Below are 15,734 nucleotides of genomic sequence, written 5' to 3' on the forward strand. Positions count from 1 at the left end.
TTTTTCAAAGTTTAAATTGGCCATCTTAATTTTTTCGCATGAATCAATGACATAAATTCAATCAGACGTTTTAATCAAAATTGGAACATACCTAAGGGATCTAGACGATTCCTAGACAAAGATAAGAATAAAACATTCTATTTTAGCTTCCCAGCTAAAAAATTAGGTATACTGCATAAAGAATTAGATTTTTCAAATCAACAAATTCAACCTATCATGCTTCGATGTTTCTAGAGTCTGAATCCATTGCTTTTAGAGAAAAGTCCTTTTATGCGTGAGTTGAGTACCTTTTTCGTCTATACCTTTTATCTTATGACAAGAAAAAATACAATCTCCAATATTCCTTTTTCCTTACTCATTTTTTCAAGAAATCTAGGTCACAACAAAATATCTACAAAAAATCCCACAAAAGTATGCAACTTTTCAATTTCTTATATACACTTCGCGTCACTTGAATAGAAACAACATTTTTTCTTTAGAAAATAGCGATTGGCGCTTTGGTGAGGTAACTTAGTAGATTTTTGGTTTTGCATTTTCAAAGAGGAACCTTTAACAAACAATGTTGTAAAAACAAAAAACCCAAAACAGAAACCGTATGGCTTCTAGTTGCGTTTTTTCGCATTACCTCACAAAAAACAGTGTTTTTTTTTGCGTCACTTGAATAGAAACAAGCTCTTAAATTAGATAAAAATGATGAAAAATCATGGAAAATGCTAATTATAGTAAAGCAATATTAAGATTTGACATTATTTGCACATTATAACCAATTATGGGCTACGAGCTACCAATAGGCACCACAGAAAATGCATAAATAGCAGCTAACATTGGAAATGCACCTGCACTATGCAAAATCGAGAAAGATATTGGAAAATTTGCCAAATTTGGATGAGATAATTTTTAAAATATCGGAAACTAATGATCAAATCAAAAAATAAGACAGGTGAGACCCAAGTCACGAGCAGAGAAAAAAATAACTTAAAAACTAGCTGCAATTTTCTTCACTTTGCCGCTAAAATCGGTCAAAAACGTGGTGATAGTGCGATGGAAACGTGTTGGTGTGTTCCATCCTGGAAGTTATAAAAGGTGCACAACATTAAAAAAAGCCTCAAAATGCAAAATAACAACATTTTAAGTTCTACTAAGATTACAAAAAAGTTAACTATTTTATAGTTGCATTCGAACTGAAAAGTAGTGGGGTAAAGAGTGGTTTTTTAAAGGAAAACATACCAACTCAGATGGACCACGTTAATATTAGCCCTATTTCATTGGTTTATAAAAGAATAACCTTAATCGCATCGCCAATACAGGGCACTAAAATGTGTTATAGTAATACGCTTTGTTTTAATGATGTGCAATAGCAAAATTGAAGCTTCACGCTTCAAAAACAGATGCTAACTTTTACAAAGAAATAATGGTAGAAGCTCTTGGCAAGTTTAGGAACGTGGAAGAACAACCGTCTTAGAGATTGCACAAGGATAGTTCAAGAAAAAACAACGCAATAAAAACAAAACAGATGCGTTCCGGATAAAAACGAAAGTTTATTTCACTTATTCAATCCTTAAATTGTAGAAAATGTCATTTTCTTAATTTGTAAGAAGTTACTAAACACTTTTATCACTTTCTCCAATTAGGTCCACGATTGTGTACAGTAGAAGTGCATTTTCAATGTTAAATTCTATTTATGCATTTTCTGTGGTGCCTATTGGTAGCTCGTAGCCCATAATTGGTTATAATGTGCAAATAATGTCAAAGCTTAATATTGCTTTACTATAATTAGCGTTTTCCATGATTTTTCATCATTTTTATCTAATTTAAGAGCTTGTTTCTATTCATGTGACGCAAAAAAAAAACACTGTTTTTTGTGAGGTAATGCGAAAAAACGCAACTAGAAGCCATACGGTTTCTGTTTTGGGTTTTTTGTTTTTACAACATTGTTTGTTAAAAGTTCCTCTTTGAAAATGCAAAACCAAAAATCTACTAAGTTACCTCACCAAAGCACCAATCGCTATTTTCTAAAGAAAAAATGTTGTTTCTATTCAAGTGACGCGAAGTGTATTTTCAAACCAAAAGGAAAAAAATGTATTCTTTACCTACCTTGTTTTTTTTTTCACTTCTTACAGAAACACAAATTAAAAGAATAAAAAAAAGGCTTTTAAAGATTTCATTATACATCTAATTACAATTTGAATAGGGGTCAGGGTCACCAGAGGCCTCTTTTCTTTTATGTAAACATTCTCATATATGTATAAAATCCCCAAAGGACAAACAAAAAAAAAATGTGATTTCAATAGAATTTTTCGAACTCTTTCACAAAAAAAAAAAACACAAACTTTCAAGGATTTTTTTTTACTCTTCTATATGAAACATACATATCAAGCCCTCATCACTTCAGTCTAGCAAATTTCTATGCACATCAACATAATATAGAATTTGTCATCTTCCAAGGAATCAGAGTCTGCTGTGATGTGACAGAAAAGAGAGATAATGATTTTACCCCTCGCGTTTTTATGTTGTCAGAAACCATTCAGCTTCACATTTTTATTTGTGAACAAAGTTCCTCTACGCTTTACAGACAAACTCACACATATGACATCAACTCTAACCCTTATCTCAATTCACTTTGTAAAACAGCTCTGAAATCCTAGAGAAAATTTTACTACTTTTTGATGAATTTTATTTTAAATTTTATATCCACTTCGCAATTTTATATTCCTTTTATTTTTATATTTTATTTGGTTCTACTCGACCATAAATTTGTCGCCACTAAAGAGGCTTATCACTTATCGTGCATTACTCCTTAAATACGCGAGACGTCATGTTCGTCATAAAAAGGAATAATTTTATATCTCTTTAGTCCGTAAAAGTGCCGCGTTCAGGCTTAAAAGGACATAAAATTGACTAAATAAAAAATTGCCTCGTGGTTAAAAGGACTTTCAAGGATATCGTAGTTTCAAAATGGTCACTCAAACAATAGCCTTTGATTGATGTATAAATTCATCTTTCAATCAAAACCAGTTCGTAAACCAAAGTATGACCGCAAGGGAATTGCCATGTTAACAAAACTTTTCACCACATGACAACAAAAAATAAATTGCACGACTGGGGTCGCACGTACTTGCTCTTATGCTTAAAGTAACTATAATGTTACAGCTTTTCATTCAAGAAATTTAAAATTTGATATTTTGAAGTAATTTCATAAGTAGTATAAAAAAATTAAATCTGTTTTTATAATTAATTAAACTCCGTTTTAAATTATCTTTAAAAAAATAAAAAATATGCCATTTTATTTCTTGTATAAAAAGGTATTTTTAGAAAAAAATTTTCGAAAATTGTAGGAGCCGTTTTTTAAAAAAATAATTTTTTATATATAAAAATTTTTTAACATTTTTCAAAAAAAAAGTTGGTATGCCATTTTGAAGAAATAATTAATTTACACATAAAAAATAAATTTCAAAATTTTTCATTGATTCGTTTTCAAAAAATTGATTTTTCAAAAAAAAATTTTGAAATATTTTTAAAAAAACCAAAAATGCGTTTTTTGAAAATTTTCTAAAATTTTAATATTATCTTTACTTACACACTTTTGTATAAAAATTTTCATTTAAATCGGGTTAATGTTGTACGAGATATTCAGAAACGAAAAAAACCGTTCTATGACAGGTACCGTTAATAACGGTACAAAAAATATTTTTTTTATTTAAAAAGTTGGCTATTATGTGTAGTACTACACACAAAAATTTTAATCAAAATCGTTAGAGTCGTTTTTGAAAAAAATTAACTTTTCTATTTCCGTTATATGGCAGGTACCGTTAGTTTTGGTCATAAAAAAAAAATTTCAATTTCCCCTCTAGGGAATCACCAAAAACTGCTAACCACCAAGTTTGAAGAAAATCACTTCACTCGTTTAGGCTGCAGCTCCAGATAGAGACAGACACACAGACAGACAGACAGACAGACAGACAGAATTGCCGGACCCACTTTTTTGGCATTCTCCATCATCGTAATGTCATGTAAAATTGTTATCTCGAGTTCGATTTTTTTTACGAATCCTAAACTTGCCCTATAGTACCTATATCGCAAGTAAAAAAGGAGCAAAACTGCAAATAAAAATTGAACCGGAAATAATAAATTCATTTTGGCGTTTATTCTCCTTTTTCCGTGATTTATTACAAACTCATTATTCATTCCTTGGATGTTGCTGCTGCTTTGCTATACCGTCATCAAAGGATACGATAGGATCTTTCGCATAAACAAAATATGTGTGTACCATGTGAAGTAATTTGGCGGGAGAGTCTGAGTCTGGTCTATCTCTGTGTACCCATCAAACCATTATCCGCCAAGTAGGTAGTAGGAATATAGAGCATTCGCATTCGCATTGATTAAATGGCAAAAGTTCATGCAAAATTTATTTGGTTGTTTCCTTCATCGTCTTTTATTTTTTTTTTCTTCCAGAAATTAGCCAATTTGTAGAACAGTTTTATATGGATGAACATATTTCAGTGTTGTACAACAAATTGCAATAAAAAAAAAAGGTTAGAATAATCCATGGCAGATGTTAATCATAATGATGTTTAAATTGTCTTAATAAATATTCCAGTAATGTTTAGCAAACACAAACTAAACAGGAGATTTGAACGTAATTATTTTTAGCTAAAATGGAAAAGAGAATGTAGTTTTTAGTATGTAGACAGAATACAAGCTTTGCATGAATGATTAAAAAATAATAATAATAAATGAATCGGCTTGAAAAAGGATTTTGTATATTGATGAGTTAGCCGATGGCGTGTCGTTATGATTCATCAGAGTATTTTCGAATGCTCAAGGACGTTTGCAAAGTGTAAGATTAATGTTTTCAGACTTCCAAGAAATTTGGTCCTTAAGTTGGTGAAAAATTACTTCTCATTCTGATGGTAATTCTCGGATAATACAGGCAAAGTTTTGAAGTATTCAAAGTTTGATTGCAGTATTGAAAAGGTAGGTTGAGTTGTGAGTTCTAGGAATTCCATTCTTTTGAAAAGTTTTATTTTTTTTTTATGAAAAAAAAAACTTTAATATATTTTTACTACGAGGTGTAATTTGTATGGAATGGGAAAAAAACTTGTATCGTTCACAAATACAAAAATATTAACAATTTTTGGCACTATGCAAAAGGAATAACTCTTCTAATATACCTTCTATTGAGATTGGATCGGAAGAATATTATATAAATTGATTCGTTGAAATTATGTGATAAAAGGGCAGATTGAATAACTGATGAATTTCTTAGAAAACAACATAGAATACTTAAATGAAATTGGATATACCAAAAGAATAAATATCTACTCCACGTAGAAAACCACAGCAGAAATCATGCTTTAGTGTATGATAATGAATACAGCGGTGATGTTCATTAGTGATTGTATACAGTTTTTAACAATGTTGTATTGATTCTTAGTTTTATAAAGAATACTAAACAAATTGTTAAAATAGAGAGGAAGGTGTATTCTGATTTACTTTGTTATTTTTACATAACAAAGTAAAATCAGAATTTGTTGAATGAGTTTCAAGCATCTCCAACTTATTTCATACATATGTAATTGTACCTACTTTGCGTTGGAACTACTTTTCTATTTATTGATGTTAAAAAAATGACACTGAACTTTACAGAAAAAATGTACAGCCCCCAAAGTCTCAACACTCGTCTGATTAAAAAAAAAATAAAGGCAAAATACAAAAAAAAAAAAACTTAAATAACATTGCACTTTTGTCATCACGACAGATTTTCTGAAGTCAAACGGCGCATATAGGAGTATTGTCATCAAAACCTGGCCATAATTATTTTTCGTGGTTTTTGTTACTATTTTTGTTTAAAATAAGTATACCTACAAGAAAATACAATATAAACCTAGTTTTTGTTATTTTTATTTTTTTACCTGTCGACATAATTTTTCTCAAATTTTTTTTCCTCATCCCTAATACCCAATTCTCAGTTTCTTTTCTCTCTTCCCCAACCTTAATTAAGATGACCCAAAATAAAATACACGAATAACATCAGTAAATTTAATTTAAAAATAAAAAATGTTGCATAAAGTAAGGAGTATTTTCTATCAGAAAGTGAAAAGTGAACTAATTGACCCTCGATTCTCTAAAGAGCACCTAAGAGCACCCAATTTTTGTTGCATTGTGTTAAAGAATATCTAAACTAACTCATAAGTTTCAATTCATAGCAGAATAACGGGGTATACTAAAACAAATTCATTAAAGTTCAAATAATAACTTACCAAAAATATCAAGTTATTAGATATTAGTTCTAAGCCCGAATTAAAATAGAAAAAACCATCCAACATTTTCAAAACTTTATTAAAATCGTTGATAAATAACTGAAGAAGAATTCTCCATTTAATTTTTTTTAGATTTCTATCACAACACTTCGATATCGCATATAGAATAAGACTTACCAAAATACTTCGCATTCAATTCAAAATTAAGTAAATGTAACAGTTATTTTTGAACTAATTTTTTAACAAGACACGATCGAAAAACAAAAAAATAAGTGCAGCATATTGACAAATGTTTATTTTGCACCCACTTTGCCAAACTTTTTGGTGTCAATTTTGATTTTATAGAAAATCGACTTATGACCAGGTTTTTACTGCAAATACTCCTATGTGCGGCGATCGTTTCGTTTCATCAAATGTAAGATTAAGTTGTTTTATTTGCCTTAAAAAAAAAAGTTATGACCAAGGTCAGAGTTATAAATGAATTAAGCATCTTCTATTTGCTCATTTGTTTTATTAAAAATAAGGTGATTCAGACATAGTTTGAATAGGTCAATTTTTTGTACGTAATACAACAAACCCGATTTGTTTTCCTACTTACTTCTGCTTGACCGCCAACTAGGTATCTTCCATGGATGTTTAACAATTTTTCCAAGCAATCCATTTTTGGAAACTATCTGCATCACAATTGGATATAATATCTTGGTTACCCTTTATTATTTGTTGGATAAAATACAACAAAAATATTACTGTGGTGACGGAGGTCCAAAGTTTTTTGAGTAAATTTTGTTGGTGTTTTTTGCGTTTTTCGGCCATAGGACAAAAAAAAATCTAAAAAATATATCCCCAAGCCCCTAGATTGAAACAAAGCGATTACTGTTTAATTTTTTTTCAAAATCGGAAGAATTTTGTTCCAATCAAATTGTCTGCAAAGTTCAGGATCATTCGAAAATTATTCTGAATTCCTCATATTTGGTTACTGTATCTGCTGTCGAGCCCTTAAAATCTAAGAAGAATTTTTTTATTTTTATTATCTCTGTCATATACGAGTAATACAAATGTAAGTCACTATGGCGTATACGTGTTTTTTTTATTAAGGAAATTGCAACAGTTAATACAAAATTTGTACCAATGACATCTTAGTCAAAGTAATCCTTTAATGAACCTCATTTTTATACAGTGGTGTGAGAAAAACTGCCGAACGATACAAAATAAAACAACGAGTGGCCACATAGCCATCGCTTAAGAGATAATTGAACTCAATTATGAAATTCGTATTTGTCCCATTGCATTCTAAAAATTATAAAAATTCTAAAATTAAATGCCGACCTCCGTCGGGAAATCATAGCCATTTAAAAAGATGTTTTTAAATAAACAAATTTTATTATTTTTTAATTAAATTTAAATTTATCTTTAACATAAAAAACATAAAATATTCTAATCAACTTTCATGTAAAGAGCAAGTTCCTATAACCCAGTTCGGCATTTTATTTTTTTTTTTTTTTAAGTCTAATTGGAATCAAACGATAGATTTGGGGCACATTTTAGACACTTTCGGGACACGTTTGGAAGACATCCTGGGCACACTTGGGACTTGTCACGGTCACATTTCATCAAGATATTGATATCCAATTTTATTTTTTATAATGTAAAATATTTATTAATTTAAATTCAAGGTCGGAAACGTTGTTCTAACAAAAATTTTTTCTGAATTTTGAAAGATTGAACAAAACTTGATGAAATTTTTATATTCGATCCGGCTTTGAAAAAAAAACTATGAATTGAGTCGCTGATTTTCAAAACCAGCTGTCAACATATCGGTAGTTTTGAGTAAAATGCCATTTTAGAAATATGTTTCAGTCCTGTTTAGGAATTTATTTTGTATGCGTGTTAATAAGACCTGAAAAATGGCACCCATGCAATGATTGCAATTTCTTGTAATTTTAACCTTTCGAAAAACTGAAAGTTATTATCGACCTCAAAAAGCAAGTCGATACTAGCGGAGTCAAAGTACTTATATATCCTTTTTAAATTAGAACCTTCCACAAAACCGAAAAAAATCAAAAAGACTTTCTTTTTATCTTTACATGTAAAGATAAAAAGAAACATTTTTTTTAAGAAATTTTGCCAAAAAAAAATCTGATACCAATTGTCAAAAATCTTTCTTAAAATTAAAGGTTCTCTAATTTAAAGGTCTGTTTTACTGGCCTTGATTTATTTTTTCTCATGTTTATGACAAATGACAACTTCATATTTTCTTAAGAAGCTTTTATGAAAATAATGCATGAATCTCTTCAAAAACCAGAATGATGATATAAAAGGAATAAATGTCTAACTAAATCACATTAATTCAATCAAATTTCTTCGACTTTCACACATTCAAAGTCAACTAGACAATGTCAAGTATTCACAAAATGTATATTCCAACACTTAAATGATATTTACCTTATTGGCTCATCATCAGCAGTTTTTCGATTGATTTTCATACCTATACCTACTAGAAGCTTACATAGTTTCAAATTTCTAAATACCCGTCATCAACAAAATCATCCTTAGTTCAAAATATATTCAACCCCAAGTGACACACAAGTCACAAAATAATAAAAAAAAAAAAAAACTAGCCATTCTATTCTATAAAACTTGACTTGACACCATGTGATTCAATACACAAAAGGTTGAATAAAATTGATCCCAATGTGATGATAAAAAGTGGTTAGCTCTTGAGACTTGTTGTATGTAGGTAGGTACACTTCATATATATTTTATATCTATACGCACTCCAGAATCGTGATATAGAATTTTTTTGCAAGAGGAAATCGATTTCCATCAGACATCAAACTAAACTAAACTACACTTTGAAATGAGGTCAAAAATCACATGAAAATATAGAACAACCCGTATAATAATATTGGGAAGGAAAAGAGATTAGGTTTATAGTTCCCCCCACACAAAATAATAATAAACAAAAATGTGGTTAAAGGAAACAAGTATCCTTCTGGAATTAACGACCGCATGTTCCATTTTCCCTCTAAAATGGAGCAGAAAAAAAACCATAAACACTTTCAAAATCTATTACCCTTTTTTTTTTGGAAATTGATTACACCAAAACAGTTTAGCCTAAATCTTCAATGAACCGCATCATTATCCCATCATCATCGAAGTAAGGAAGAGGATGATGATACTTAAAGAAGAATAATAACTTTTTTTTAAGCTTATCAGCGAAGAGTCGGAGTAATTAGTTTGATCCACAAGATTCAAGATTCTTATGCACGATTAGCTGCTATAATGAAAATTTTGTTCCTAATTTAAATTAATGTCAAGATATCAAGTTCAACTGGAAATAAGCGCCGCCAGTAGGGGACTCGCTAAAATCAATTTTCGTGTCTATTAAAATTCGAGGCAAACAAAAAAAAAACAAATATTCAATCTCGTAAAATCACAAGTTCCGATCAAGGGTAAAAGATATAGATGCAATTTGCAATTATGTGTATCTACATAAATCATATTAAAGCTTGCGTATAGATACTTTTTTATCAAGTGGAAGCTTGCACTAAATCGTTTAGCATAAACAATGCAACGCAAAGTTAAAATTGCAACAACTCTCGCGCATAATATGTTTTGTATCCTTGAATTCCACTCTGACGCCATCCATGGCAGTTATTATTGAAAACCTACAGACTCTCGACTCTCAAGCTTGGTATATAAAAGGCAGTCTCAATACTCGATCATCAAACAGTCACAGATCGTCGTTTCATCGATTAAATTATTATTATCTCAACTCCAAAAACCAACCAAATCACCTTTCAATATGTTCAAGTTGGTAAGTAAGCCAAGTCCAAGTCTAACCAAGTCCAAGTTCAATATCAGGTTTCTATAAACTATATAAATCACGTGTGTTCCTTTGCAGTTGGCTCTTTTCTCAATCATCGCTTTTGCTTATGCTGCTCCCGGTGTCGTAGTTGCACCTGTATTGCATCCAGTTCATCCAATTGTGCATCCAGTTGTGCGCCATGCACCAATTGTGCCAGTAGGACATGTCAGTCATTCGTAAGTTTTACATACATTTTGACATTCCCACGGGATATATCTTCATAAATGAAAAATTTTACAGGGTGATCCATCCAGCTCCAGTTGTTAAGACAATTGTGCCAGTTGTTAAGCCAGTTGTTGCTCTGCATCCAGTGCCAGTTGTTAAGACTATTGTGCCAGTGCATCATCCAGCTGTTCTAGTTCATCATTGATAAGGAACTTTTACCAATCATCTTAACGTTTAAGAAGGTTATCATAGCGAGTCACGAGTCGCCATAATTTTATAAAAAAAAAATCAAAAAAGTCCAATAAAAAAAAATGAAAACCCTTTAAGTAACGAGTTTTTGACTATTTTTGACAAATAAATCATATGTCAGAACCAAAAGATGATATCCGTTTCCGGGTATGACATTTTTTGTTATGGTTTTGTTCTCTTTTCAACCAAAAATTTGTTGCTCTTTTGATTCTTTCTGATTGTCATTCAATTTGGGCTCCATATATCCTCCATAAATAGAAATGAGAAAAGGAAACTGGTTTTTTTTTTTCTATATAGTTGCAGATTTAAGCAGTAGCAGAAGCCAAACAGCCTGCTGTGCAACTTGTCTGTTGCATAACCCAAGAAAAAGATTAACAAAAAATGGAAGAAAAATATACCTATCTAAAATGGAGACAATTCTTTCTTTTCGCAAAACGTCTGTCTATCTGTCTGACAGAAAATTCCTCCACTCATTTTTTTGCCCGGCTTTCGGTCTGTCCCGCCAACATAAACTTTTGCGAAGGTTAAGGCAATACTAAATGACATTTACCAATTTTATTTGCAATGGAAAAAAATGTTTTGTATCAGTTTCGGTATTAATGTAATACAGTAATGTGAAAAATATTTTTGGGAATTGGAATGGTTTAGTAGATGCGACACAGATTTACAACGAATGTATTTCTTTTTCAATCAACAATCCAATTTTTTTTTCTTTTAAAAGTGTTTCGGTTGAAGTTCATATGAGAAGTTGATGATTGAATACAAATAAACAAAAGAGCTGTAGTGCGAACTTCAATTAGAAAAATTTTTGTTTTGCAAGGTGTGTGTTGTCGCCATCTTAATATGTACATCACTGAATCAGTTTTGATAGTTTTTATTTTCAATGAAATGACTGCAATAAATAATTTGTCTTTCAATTGTCAGATATTTAGATTTTTGTCAGTCTATATTAAAGGAATTATCACGACACTTGTCAAACTATCCCATATAATTTGATTAAAATAACAAATGAAAAAATTCTAAGAAAAACATATGCGAGTTTGAACTGATATTATTTCTAAATGGTGCATGATACAAGAAAACTTTAGGGGACAATTTTTTGTAAAATAGCCTCAGCTACAATTTTGTAGAAAATAAGTTTTGTATAAGACCTACCGTTTTTAAAATAAAAATGTTGTGAACTTTGACCCCTTATAATTTGACTAACGGACAGGAAACTTTAGGATTTTTCACAGATTGTAAACCACCCTTACACCAAGCTGTATACCAAAAATCAGTCTGTTACATATTTTGTCCTTGAAAAAATCTATTTTTCCTGGGCTATAAGAGTTGTTGGATGCGAAAAAAAAAAAAACAATTTCTTCAATTCTTCACATCTTGTAAATAGCGCTATATAACTGATAAAGCTTAAGTGGTTATGAATATTTACTTTAATTACATATTTTATGTATGAAACTGAAATTGGAAGAAAAATTTTAACAATACACCGGAATCGCATAGGAAAAATTTGGTAAATTCAGTTGTTTAATAGACTTAAGAGTGAATTATTAAAAATCGCAAGAAAAAGGACATTTTCTTGGTTTTTTTGTTTAAATATTATGCAAGTACCGTAAAGCAGGGTTACTTTTCCTTTTTGCTCCACAAATAAAAAGTGTTTCAAGCTCAGGAATTATGAGTTTTGGATATCAAAATTACCGCAATGGACAAAAATTTGATAAAAAAAAAATTAAGAATTGAATTCATTATGAAAACGTGATAAAACTTATCACTTCACAGTTTCACATATCGGGTTTCAGTTTTTCGAATTTTTTGAGGGAAAATATAAACGTAGTTTTGTTAGAATTACTTATTAAAAAGTTTTATCTCTAGATTGATTGAATTGAAACTGTGTAATTTTTGGAATATTTCAAAATATAAGTTTGTAGTTTAAGATATGACGTGAATAATGTGAGGATTTCAAATGTTTGATAACAGAAAAACCGTTTTCTGGATAATTTTATAAATTTGCAAAGTTTTTATATGTATTTATGATTAATTTATAAAAGGGTATCTAATCAAAAAGATCTTTTTACGGTTTTTTTAAGAAAACGCACCTCTTAATATTAACTAGTGACTAGCATAAGCTTTTAAATAATTCTGGAAACTTTCAGACTTACATATAATTATACCGAATAGTTTTTTTTGTAACATCGAACATTTGAGATGTATTAAAATTGTATTTGAGACCTGTTAATTACATAAAAATTACAAAATTTATTTGTTCTATAAGTGTTTTGCACTAATGTACATAGTTTTAGAATCGATTTACTACAGAATTTAAGTTTCTATCACTGCGTCTTAATTTTGGTAACATTTTTTAATGGTTTCTAGGCTTTATTTGTTCATGAACGTCTACAAAAATATGTAATTACTTAACTAACGTGTCAAAAATGTTAAGAAGAGCACAATTTTTACCACAAAAACATTTTTGTATAGATCTTGAAAAAACCAAAACCAATAAAAAAAAGGGTCTCAAGTAAATTTTTCACACAGCACTGTATTTTGAGACAAGAAAAAAGAGTTTTATATTTTTTTTGTGTTTTCTTTTTTTTTCATCACAGCAAGTGCAGTAGCAGCCTGCAGGCACACGAATGAATGATCGAAACAAAAACAAAAAAAAAAATTACTCAATCAGCGGGGTCAGTTATTTGACATTGAAGGATATTTTGCGGGGATAATTGATTATAGTTTTGCCGGATGGCGGATACGTCTTTTTTTTTGTATTTTTTTTATTTCGCCTTCCTTTATTGGATTGATTGACTTTGAACTGGACATTCATATGCAAATTAAGTTTTTTTTTTTTTTGAAATTTGTGACCGGGTATTCTGGTTTGATTTGGACAAAAAAAAAGGCAAAATGGTTTTTCTGTGTCAAGGTAATGGCACACAACAAAAAAAATAACCTAAACTGTCCGTCCAATTTCATAATACATAGACATAAATAATAGGTTCAGTTCAGTGGTGTAAGAAATTGACATTTGAAAAAAATAAATTTTTTTTTTGCCCACCAATATATCCCCTCAAATCCCCATATTAGATGTGAAGATTGGAAAATTAATTGCTTTACAAATGTCGTGAGTGTATAAAGTGTCTATGCACATTTTAGTAAAATTTTGTCGATAGGCTATTATATTTTTTTTTTGTAACACGAACACAAGGGCAAGTAAGTTATAGAACTGGGCGTTATTGAAATTTTAATTAAATTTGGTTTGAGTAAATGTTTGAGTTTATTTCAATCTACTTCACCTAACCTACAAGTAAATTTTAGACATTTCTATAAAGTCGATAGAAAGATTTGATAATTTAAGTCGAAAGTCGAGATGATGATGGGCGTTTGGGGCGAATAACGAATAAGAGAGAGGATGGCAAAGTTGTGTTGTGAATATTAAAAACATATTTGAATATTGTTTAGGTATTCACCCTCCTTAAATAAAATCCAATAGAAGACCTATCACATAAACTATATATTGGGGGGAATTTTGCTGACTTCCTCTTTTATATAGGCCACCCCAGTTATAAAGGACTTGGAGAATCTACGTTGTATTTTAATAAAGAAATTATACGTTTAGATCTTTTATCAATTGTGGAAAAAAGAGATGGGAGGACTTTTAAGGACAATTTTATTGATATTTAATTTAACCTGAATATTGAAATTAAATTGGTGAATGAAAATATTTAAGAAATTTATTTCACATATCGTTTGGGGGAGAGGATTAATGTCAATCGATATAATTGAAAAAAAAAATCGTCGATATGGCAGAGTCTTAAATAATAACCATTTTCCCAGTTATCAATTTTCTTTGAATCCTCCCGTTTGTCCTTGTAACATTATTTAGTATTAATAGGATCCTACTTAAAATACATTTAAAGCTTAAATTTGATTGAGAGGTTAAATATTATTTACAAACGAGGGATGAGGTTTCTTATGATTCCCTAATTTTTAAATGGGAATTAAAATTTGAATTGTGAAAAGGAAAAAAAAAATTACAAAAAAAAAACTTAGGTACTTGTCGCCATAGATATGGTTGGTGTAATCTTAATTTGGTTGACAACGAGTTTTTAGATTTTTACTTTGTGTAATAAATACCCCAGGGTTTAATGGTAAGTGTGATGAGCTGTCAATCCGAAACGGAAGTCTGGGTTTGAATACAATCTACACCACAATGTTCGGTTCTAGGAAATTTTTGACACAGCCTCCATGAAAATTTGTTGTCATGAAAAAGAACATCTCTTAGCCGTTTTGTTTTAGCAAAAAAAATTTTTGAGTCATTGCAATTTTAGATAAATAAAATGCACGACTGGGTCGCACGAACTTGCTCTTAGGGTTAAGGTTGCTTAAATTTTTAAGACTTTTTATATAGAAATTTGGAAAAAAAAAATTAAATTCGTTTTAAAAAAAAAAATAAAATAAAATCTGAAATTAAATTGCCCTCCAAAACAAGTATGCAGTTTTATTTGTTATATTAACATGCATTTTTAGAAAAAAAATTTTCAAAATCGTTAGAGCCGTTTTTTAAAAAACTAATTTTTTATGAATAATTTTTTGGAAAAAAAGTTGTAAAATAAAATTGGTATGCCATTTTGTAGAAATCACTAATAAACACCTAAAAACAAAATTTCAAAAAAATTCAATGTCCCGTTTTCAAAAATTTGATTTTTCAAAAAAAAATTTTCAAAATTTTTTTAAAAATCGAAAAATTATTTTTTTGGAAATTTTATTTTTGGTTTATATTTATATTATAAAAATGCTTCTTCACAAAAAGTTTCGTTGAAATCGAATAAGCAGTTTCGGATATAATCGGATTTGAAAAAAACTGTTCTATGGCAGGTACCGTTAATAATGATTTTCAAAAAAAAAATTTTTCATTGAAAGATAGATCTTAGCTTAAAAGTTACATTTGAATTTTTTAAACAAAATCGTTGGAGCCGTTTTAGAGATATTTCAATTTTATTAAAATCGGTATATGACAAGTACCGTTATTTTTGGTCCAAAAAAATTAATTCCAAAAACCCCTCTGGAGAGTCGCCAAATAACGCTACATACCAAGTTTGACATTAATCGGTCCATGCGTTTAGGCTGTAGCTCCTTATACAGACAGACAGACAGACAGACAGACAGACAGACTGACAGACTGACAGACTGACAGACTGACA

General features: G+C 29.9%; 2 protein-coding genes across 2 annotated transcripts in view; both read left to right on the forward strand.

The window, feature by feature from the left end:
* The window catches only part of LOC129913307 (neuropeptide SIFamide receptor), a 148,825-nt gene that overhangs the window by 108,946 nt on the left and 24,145 nt on the right, over positions 1–15,734 (forward strand). The window lies entirely within an intron of this gene.
* LOC129913316 (uncharacterized) lies at positions 9,566–10,619 on the forward strand. The gene is made up of 3 exons (XM_055991924.1): positions 9,566–10,077; positions 10,165–10,304; positions 10,369–10,619. Exons 1-3 carry the CDS (start codon positions 10,066–10,068, stop codon positions 10,496–10,498), a joined length of 282 nt encoding a protein of 93 aa, XP_055847899.1. The 5' UTR covers positions 9,566–10,065; the 3' UTR covers positions 10,499–10,619.

Source organism: Episyrphus balteatus, chromosome 3, assembly GCF_945859705.1.
Source record: "Episyrphus balteatus chromosome 3, idEpiBalt1.1, whole genome shotgun sequence".
Lineage (NCBI taxonomy): Eukaryota > Metazoa > Arthropoda > Insecta > Diptera > Syrphidae > Episyrphus > Episyrphus balteatus.